We start from the raw sequence: 10000 nt of genomic DNA on the forward strand, positions 1-10000 counted from the left end.
CAGCAGTGATAGTGTTACAGAGCATCAGTGATAGTGTTACAGAGCAGCAGATACAGAGTTACAGAGCATCAGTGATAGTGTTACAGAGTATCAGTGATAGTGTTACAGAGCATCAGTGATAGTGTTACAGAGCAGCAGATAGAGTTACAGAGCATCAGTGATAGTGTTACAGAGCATCAGTGATAGTGTTACAGAGCAGCAGTGATACTGTTACAGAGCATCAGTGATAGTGTTACAGAGCAGCAGTGAGTGTTACAGAGAATCAGTGATAGTGTTACAGAGCATCAGTGATAGTGTTACAGAGCATCAGTGATAGTGTTACAGAGCATCAGTGATAGTGTTACAGAGCATCAGTGATAGTGTTACAGAGCAGCAGATACAGAGTTACAGAGCATCAGTGATAGTGTTACAGAGTATCAGTGATAGTGTTACAGAGCATCAGTGATAGTGTTACAGAGCAGCAGATACAGAGTTACAGAGCATCAGTGATAGTGTTACAGAGCATCAGTGATAGTGTTACAGAGCAGCAGTGATAGTGTTACAGAGCATCAGTGATAGTGTTACAGAGCAGCAGATACAGAGTTACAGAGCATCAGTGATAGTGTTACAGAGCAGCAGATACAGAGTTAGAGAGCTGCAGATACAGAATTACAGAGCAGCAGTGCCAGAGTTACGGAGCAGCAGATACCGAGTTAGAGAGAGCAGCAGTGATAGAGAGAAGCAGTGATAAGAGAGAACAGCATGGAGTGAGAGAGCAACACTGGCAGCCCTCTCTGCTGTAAATCGCTGAGTTAGAGAGCAGCAGCGCGCTCTGGGCGTTAAGTGGTTCAGTGTGGCACCAAGCAAACAGCCTTCCTGCTTAGAGCTTTCTCTCCGTCTGAGATTCATGGACATGTCACGCCACACGATCACCTAATGGCCGTCAGCTAACCACCTCCAGAGGCTCTCCCCACCTCCGTCTCCTCCTCCTCTTTCCTCTCCTTCTCCATTCAGCTCAGAGGATTAAGGTGAACTTGGTTTTTGCGAGCGGCGTTGTCGATCTACGTGTATACCTGCGTCGTCAAAGCTGTTTGTTGCCATGTATAACCTGACCAGCGGGTCTCACATGGTACGGTTTCCCTGCCACTTGTCAAGGTTAAAACAGTCACTGGGAAAAACGGCAATATTAGCAGATGAAGCATGCTGGTTGTTTACTGGGTGCTAAGCAGGCGGGCGGGGGGGCAGAGAGTTTTCTGTAAAACCCTCATATTTCACTTGAGTTTCTCATAGTATTGTGAAACACAACCTCTTGAGTTTGCAGCAAGGTTAGTCAACCCACCACAACACCGGCTGTGGTCAGAGATATATTTAGGATTTTAATCAAATGTGAATGATTGTTTTCAGCATTCATCCAAGCATTATTTGATCCACCGCCAGATGTCATGAAACCATGGTTCATTATTCTAATTTGACTAATTGGTGATTTCTCTCCCTTCTTTTCTGTGACGGTGAGCTTTTAACCAGATGGGTGTGAGTTGTCAGAGGAAGGGAGGTTTTATGAAAATCAAAGACAAATCATTTGTGTGCGCACACACTGGCCAGCTGGCTGTGCATCAGCAGGGCATTTGTTTAGAGGCCAAAAAGGGACTTAGAGTGTACTTTACATGTAAAATCAAATGAGGATTCAAATAAGGCCGGGCCTCGGGAGGGCTTTAGTTAGCCTGTAGCAAATTCCTACCCTCCTTTCTCACACAACGGCGCCCCCAGCTCACCGCACCCGGGAAATCTGTGGCCACCATTTTGCATGAGCAAAGAGACAGAAGGACAGGGGCTTCCGCCTGCTCTCAACACCACACACACACACACACACACACAAACACACACAGAGCTGTCTATTATGGCTTTCGCTGAGGCCAGCCTTTAGTAATATCTCCTGTAGGTAGGTAGGTCAGCTGTAACAACAACTATTATGATCCTATTACCCGGTCCTGTTCTGCTCTTTTATGTGGTGTTGATGAAATAGCATCATTTTGTCATTCGATGATATGTGTGTTGATAATTTGCCCAGGGTCAGTGCATTTGTGTGCTGCTGCTGGAGCAAATCATCTGATCTCTGCTTTTACAAGCAATAATATTTACACCCGGACCCAATCGGACGAGAACATCTCTGTTGACTTGCGGAGCGTGTTTCCACAATACAGGAGCAGAAGTTCACATGCAGGCAGTCAGTCACGCTACACTGTCCTGCATGTCCACATACATGTGTTTAATATCAATACTACACATTCTCTCTGTCTCTGTCTCTCTGTCCTTTTCTGTATATCTCTCTCCTTCTCTCTATCTTCCTCTTTTGTTTGTATACGTTTGATTATGCAAATGTGCGCAGGTTTATCAATGACTGAGCAATCAGCTTGCGCAGGCAAATGAAACCGTCACACAATAGACCTCTTCATGTTTGGCAGTAGTGCAGATACTGTAGTTGGCTGCTACTGGAGAGAGTTGCCAAGATTAGGCTTCACATGAGAAGTGTCAGGTCACATTCGACACAGTTCATTTGCTTATCAGACAACGGTTTGTCTGTTGCAAGCCTCCTCCCAGTTATCTCCCTCAACTGGAGATTATATTCTATCCTATACTCTTCAACATAAAATGTGAAACGTGTTTGCTGGTGTGTTTTGGTTAAAGATTTGGACCTGTTTTACCTGTTTTGGTTTGAGACAGTCCCCTTAAAACAACAGATGCATTGTAAGGAAAGGTAGGCTGTGGGGTTCTGGCGAGGTTTTATCGCGTGTTAGCCGTCAAATAAGCCATAACTACACACTGACCTGTGCAGTGATATACTGTAGCTGTTGTAACGTTCTGTGTACGTTATCAGGGCTGGAAAGGTGAAGAAAGTGCACATGCATGCACTTCTGAAATGTGTATACAACAGGTTTTGTGCTCTCTTTGCAGAAAGGAGAACATGCTGCATGAGAAAGCTTCCTCATATTTTGGCAGAAATGACTTTACAGTGAACTCTGCCCTCCATGCCGTAGATATCAACAACATTGCATTTTTGTAACAGGGAGATAGTAGATGGTAAATACCTTGCTTCATCCTCTTAAATGGATGTGCGAAATCCAGTAGATACAGATACTGGGTAAATATAAAGATCCAGTAGATAAAGATACTGGACTAAATCAGCTGGTGAGGAAAGCCAGCTCTGTTGTTGGACAGGGACTGGACAGCCTGTAGGCGGCGGTGGAGAGGAGGACAAGAGACAAACTGTTGTCCATCCTTAACAACCGCTCCCACCCCCTGTATGATGATCTGCAGCAGATGAGGAGCACCCTCAGCAACAGGCTCACCCCCCCAGGTGTAGAACGGACCGGTTTCTACACTCCTTTGTGCCAGCTGCCATCAAACTGTACAACAAGGACCTCTCCCATTGACTGATGTTGCTGTCTGTCTGTCTGTCTGTCTGTCTGTCTCTGTATGTCTGCCCTGACATCTCCCACCCCCTCCCCCCCCTCTGCCTCCCCTCTACTTGCACTTGCACACATAAAGGAGTAGTAAAGGGAAAATGCATGTTTAGCCCTGTTTTAAGGTTACTTATGATCATATACAATGGTTCAGATCAAAACGTTGACAAAACTAGCACTTTTGAGAAAGTCTGATAATTGCTCTACCACCGTTTAGGTCATACAATGGATGTGGATGGACACCTTGAAAAATCATTCAAAAACATGTTAAACTCTCGATTTCAAAGACAAGAAGCTCACCGAGAGGGTAATTAGTGTCCGTTGGTGTTCTGACATCAAATTTGCCGCAAAGTGTGAATCCTGTAGGGTTTTATTGATCATTTTATGAAATCCATTGACTTGTATTGAAGCGACCGTTGTAGATGTGTAGATCAATACGCAGAGGGGATTGTGAAGCGGAACTACTTACGGTAGCTATTGTTATTGTTTATGTTGCTAGGCTACCTAGTTTGTGGAAGTTTACCCACGTATTTGCTGCGAATAAATAGTTCTATGCTAAATATTTAAAAAAGCCTTTCCAGATGAACTAGAATCTTACTTTATGGCGAATTATATGTCAGAATGCCAACTAACACCTCGGTGAGTTTCTTGTCTTTGAAATTGAGAGTTTAACATGTTTTTTTGAATGATTTTTCAAGGTGCCCACCCCCACATCCATTGTATGACCTAAACGGTGGTAGAGCAATTATCAGACTTTCTCAAAAGTGCTAGTTTTGTCAACATTTTGATCTGAACCATTGTATATGATCATAAGTAACCTTAAAACAGGGCTAAACATGCATTTTCCGTTTACTACTCCTTTAATACTGAACTATGCCATGCATATTTTACTATTTTAGATTCATAGGTTACTATTATAGCACATATAGTTTTAGAGGATTGAGACACTTGTTCTTATTGTATTTATTTGATTCTATATCTTATAATATATATAAAATATATATACTTTTAGTACAGTACACTGCCATGTCCTGTATGTTTATTTTGCTCTTTCCTACCTGTGCTGTGTGACAACGAAATTTTCCCCCCGGGGATCAATAAAGGCTATCGTATCGTATGGATAGTGGATAGAGGTATTAGGTTTGCACCCCACAAAATACAGATTCCCACTCTTCTTCTGCTGTTTTTATTGTCTTTTATAAGTAGGAAGTCAAGTAGGAAGTGTTATAAAAGACGAGGTGAAGATGTCACCTAGCCCTCCTCAGTCCTCTGTATGTACTGTTTGGGGACCGGGCTTTGGCAGTGGCAGCCCCTGAGCTCTGGAACGAACTGCCTCTGCATGTTAGACAGGCCCCCACTGTGCAGGTGTTTAAATCACGCCTCAAAATACACTTATATTCTTTGGCGGTTTCCTGACATAGCCTAAGAGATTTAGTCCTTTTTCATGTGACATACTGCGTATGTTTTACTATGTGCTCTTTGTGTGTTATTGTTGTTTGACTTGTACAGCACTTTGGTCAACTTTGTTGTTTTTAAATGTGCTCTATAAATAAAGTGGTATGGTATGGTATGTTCTGTATGTATTTCTGTATTTCTGTCTGTATTGTGATTTGCTCGTGTCTGAACTGCGCACTGTATGAAGTTAAAGTTCCAATTAATCGTCCTATTCCTAACCGTGAGCGTTCCTCTTTCTCCATGCAGCATCTATGGCTTCTACAAGGGAATCTTACCCCCAATCCTGGCCGAGACACCAAAGAGGGCAGTTAAGGTAAGACCCCATGGGTGAGGGCTTTGGGGGGTGAGGGATGAGGGGCTGAGGGCTGGGGGGGTGAGGGATGAGGGGCTGAGGGCTGGGGGGGTGAGGGCTGGGGGGGTGAGGGATGAGGGGGTGAGGGATGGGGGGTTGAGGGGGGAGGGCTGGGGGGATGAGGTGGTGAGGGCTGAGGGATGAGGGGGTGAGGGCTGGGGGGGTGAGGGATGGGGGGGTTGAGGGATGAGGGGGTGAGGTCTGGCGGGGTGAAGGATGAGGGGGTGAGGGCTGAGGGATGAGGGGGTGAGGGATGGGGGGGGTGAGGGATGAGGGGGTGAGGGCTGGGGGGGTGAGGGGGTGAGGGATGAGGGGGTGAGGGCTGGGGGGGTGAGGGATGAGGGGGTGAGGGCTGGGGGCCCGAGGGCTGGGCGGTGAGTCTCCAGCGTCTCCTCTCCCCAGGATCATGCCACAGAGCTGGGATGATGGCTGGCACTAAGCCCCTGTTTAATGAGATGCTGGAATGAGGGGGGCGTGTGTGTGTGTGTCGGTGAGTGTGTGTTTGAGAGAGAGAGAGAGTGTGTGTGTGTGTGTGTGTGCGTGTGTGTGTGTGTGTGTGTGTGTGTGTGTGTGTGTGTGTGTGTGCGTGTGCGCGCGTGTGTGTGCGTGTGCGCGCGTGTGTGTGTGTGTGCGCGCGTGAGGTAGTGTGTGAACTGTGAACGTAAACACTCATGAGGAGAGGACCGGGTAATCGCTCACGCGGACCACAGAGCTGGCTGACGGGATGAAACGTCTGGAGGGAGGAATTAAAGCAAATTAAAACCCAGATTAAATTGCTTTCACAGACATTTTGCCCTGAGTTCAGATAAACAAATCCATGGTTATGTCTCTGTTCTGCTATTTCAGTGTGCGTGGAGATTTATTATTCATTCCGAGGACAGGGGAGTGATATAATGCAGCCGTACTGTGTGTTCCTACTTCTAAAGGCCCTAGTTGGCAGAGGTTCGGTGCAGAGAAATGAGCAAACCCCTAAAAACACATAATGCCTTATAATAGAAGGGTACCTCAAAAATAGTCGGAAATATCAATGACAACATTTTCTGAATAAACTCATTCTCTTTTCTGTTGGGAAATCATGAATAGTTTTGTAGGAGATCAATAAAGTAGTTCCACAGAAGAGTATTCTGAGTGTTATGGCCCACTTCCCTCCGGTTTGACGAATTTAGCTCCAGCAGGATGGGGCCCATGTGTGGCACTGGCATTAAAGTACAGTACTTGAGGACGTTTCCCACAAGCAACCACCGAATGGCTTATAAAGAATGCCTCCATGGGCTAGTCAGTGAATATCCTGTTCAGATATTTTGCCGAGGTTTAGGTTTGTTTGTGTGTGTGAGTGTGTGCGTGTGTTTCTGAGAGTCTGTGAACACTTCCTGGCTGTGACAGCTCATCCATCCCCATCTGTCCTCCACAGTTCTTCACTTTTGAGCAGTACAAGAAGATGCTGACATTCACCCCTTTGTCTCCGGGTCTGGTGAGTCTCTCTCTCTCTCTCTCTCTCTCTCTCACACACACACACAAACACACAAACGCACACCAACACCTGAACACACTCATCTCACCTGATACTTTACAACAAACCCGTGCATACAAAACTATGCACGGTCCAAGTCCGAAAAAACACCAGAGACAAAAGCCTCCCGTCATAGATCACACACAGAACCAGGAGGCAGGTTACGTCACTGCCTTCCCGTCACAGTACAGTTGGCCAGCGACTATACTTGGTTACATACCGCAGCCCCGCCCCTTTCCCTTCTCATACGGTACCTTGACAAGGCATCCTCTCCTCGGTGTCATCGGGCTCGAGGGTAGGGGGTTGAGACTCATTAGGAAGCGTGTCACCGCCCACCGGCCATTCAGGTGACAGCGGTGCGTCAGGTGTGATGGATGTGGTATCTGAGACTCGGCTCTGACTCACCGTACCACGTCCCCGGCTTGTTTGCTCAGCCATCGCAGGAGGAGGAGGAATGTTTACCTGGCTCCATCCGTCATGCTCCCCTGTCTCCATCCTCCTCCTCCTCCTCCTTCTCCTTCTCCTTTACCGCCTCCTCCTCCACCATCTTCTTTCTCCTTACCCTCCTCCTCCAGCTCCGCCTATTCCTCCACCTCCTCCCCTGTCTCCTCCAGCTCCTCCTCTTCCCTCAGCTCCTCCACCTCCTTCTCTGTCTCCTCCTCCTCCCCCAGCTCCTCCTCCTCTGTCTCCTCCTCCCCCAGCTCCTCCACCTCCTCCTCTGTCTCCTCCTCCTCCTCCCCCAGCTCCTCCACCTCCTCCTCTGTCTCCCCCTCCTCCCCAGCTCCTCCTCCTCTGTCTCCTCCTCCTCCCCCAGCTCCTCCTCCTCTGTCTCCCCCTCCTCCCCAGCTCCTCCTCCTCTGTCTCCCCCTCCTCCCCCAGCTCCTCCACCTCCTCCTCTGTCTCCTCCTCCTCCCCCAGCTCCTCCACCTCTGTCTCCTCCTCCCCCAGCTCCTCCTCCTCTGTCTCCTCCTCCTCCTCCTCCCCCAGCTCCTCCTCCTCTGTCTCCTCCTCCTCCCCCCAGCTCCTCCACCTCCTCCCTTGTCTCCTCCACCCGCTCCACCCTCCCCAGAGGACCTCAGGTATGAAAGCAGCAGGGCGGTCAGAGAGTATCATCAGTATTGCTGAATTAGAGATGGGGTTTGAATGGTGCCCTCCCTCTCCCTTCCCTCCCTCTCCTCTCCCTCCCTCTCCTCTCCTCTCCCTCCCTCTCCCCCCTCCGAACCACCCCCCCCACTCTGCTCGGAGCTCCCCATTCATGCCCGCCTCAGCTGAATACCTTCAGCGTGATTAATGGGGACGCACACAGTAATAACAGGAGTGGGAATGAGGAGGTGGCTGCGTGGCTGTGTCAACACGCCGAGGGCGGACTGAGAGGATGGGCCCTCGCGTCCCTGACAGCACGATCAAGACGCAGGAAGAGTAATGAGCCACAGACACGGGCCTGACGTTTTCCCATTACGGCTCCCCCACCCCCCGCACGCACGCACGCACGGACGCATGCGCACACAGCCCTCCCATCATGCACCGGGCACGCGGGGCAGCCGCTCTCCCCTTCCACGCGCTCGAGTTCGACTCCCGACGTCTGCGGTCTCCCGTGCTCCGAAGTGGGCGCACATTTCTACGGGATTCCCATGGCAGACGGGACACTGCAAAACATGTCCTCTAAGTATTGTATTCACTCCTTCACGTCTCTCTCTCGCCTCTCTCCTCTCCTCTCTCTCTCTCCCCTCCAACCTGTGACATTTCTAGGGCAACAACAATGGCTGTCAGGGCCTGACAGAGACAGATGTTCTCTGTAGGCGAGACTTGAAGCCTGGGAGAACTCGTTTCCAAGAGGCTCAAACAAAATCTCCCATTATGCCCCGTTAATAGCACCGGTTTCCGCATATTACACTTCCACATGTTAAACTTCCACATATTAAACACCCACTCGACGTCTGATCACCTTCTTACTCTGCCGTGGACTTTCCCCACAGTCCACCTTCGCCGCGCCGGCCACCAAGCGGTTCCGCTTCCCTGCACCTCATTCACAAATAAAGTTTGGTTCGATTTGATTTCATTCACACGCATTCGCTCGCAGAAATAACAGACCGGACCCGGAAACCATGGCCGCACCGTGACCGCCGTGAGCGGGCAGATTGGTTGACATCGCATTCCGGTCTGAACCCGCCATTAGTCCCTCTCTACTTCTCCCCACTGTGTTGTCCTCACCCTCTATCCCCCCCTCCAGGCTCTCTCTGTCGCAGGGCTGGGCTCAGGACTGACCGAAGCCCTGGTGGTCAATCCCTTTGAAGTGGTGAAAGTCAACTTGCAGGCCAACAGAGATTCTTTCAAAGTGGTGAGAAAAACGTTCACCTCTTTTAACCAGAGGGGTCAGTATACGTGTTGTGTAAACACTCTGGTCTCCTAACGCTCCGGTCTCCTAACGCTCCGGTCTCCTAACGCTCCGGTCTCCTAACGCTCCGGTCTCCTAACGCTCCGGTCTCCTAACGCGCGGTCTCCTCCGCCGACGCCGTCTGTCTGTGCTCCCCGCCCCCATGCAGCAGCCCTCCACGTTCGCGCAGGCGAGGCGCATCATCAACGCCGACGGCTTCGGCCTCAGAGGGCTGAACAAGGGCTTGACCGCCACGCTGGGACGCCACGGAGTGTTCAACATGATCTACTTCGGTTTCTACTTCAACGTCAAGGACGCCATCCCTGCCAGCCCGGTAAACACACCTTTAGCCACTCTTCCTGTATCTGTCTCTGTCTCCATCTCTGACGCCCTGGTCTGTAGTCCTGTTGTGACACCAAACACACTAGATACTTTCCCTTTGTTTGCTCCAGATAAATAATGTCCACTGGCCTCCAGGTATTAAACAAAATCAGTGTTTCTCGTGGCCACTCGGCCTGAGAAAATAGCAGTGCTTTGACGTTGGGATTCTACAGCCAGGGGAAGGAAAATCAGAGAGGAGCTTGTAAGATCTGTTCTCCTAATACCTCCCCTGTTTGCTCTCCATAACATCCTCAACGGTTCATGTTACACATCCGGCAGGGCCTGATTCCCAAACAAAAGTTAATTTTGTTGAATGGAAACGTTACCATACGCCCGGCTGCACTTGTATAAACTGGGGCATTAGAACTTCAGTGGGACTAATTGGAAGCAGACAATTGTATTATTACAGGAGGATGTTACAGTGGAAGCCCCAGGTAGTTACAATGCCATTCCTCATCTCTCCTGTTAAATATAATCGAATCATATAA

At 49.2% G+C, this 10000-nt stretch overlaps 1 protein-coding gene across 1 annotated transcript in view; it reads left to right on the plus strand.

The window, feature by feature from the left end:
* The window catches only part of slc25a21 (solute carrier family 25 member 21), a 92778-nt gene that overhangs the window by 77733 nt on the left and 5045 nt on the right, over window positions 1-10000 (plus strand). The window contains exons 5-8 of the mRNA XM_084438848.1: window positions 5142-5208; window positions 6659-6718; window positions 8988-9095; window positions 9301-9465. Of these exons, the coding sequence (XP_084294974.1) occupies window positions 5142-5208; window positions 6659-6718; window positions 8988-9095; window positions 9301-9465 (400 nt within the window). The remainder of the gene's footprint in view (window positions 1-5141; window positions 5209-6658; window positions 6719-8987; window positions 9096-9300; window positions 9466-10000) is intronic.

Source organism: Borostomias antarcticus (assembly GCF_949987555.1).
Source record: "Borostomias antarcticus genome assembly, chromosome: 5".
Taxonomy (NCBI): domain Eukaryota; kingdom Metazoa; phylum Chordata; class Actinopteri; order Stomiiformes; family Stomiidae; genus Borostomias; species Borostomias antarcticus.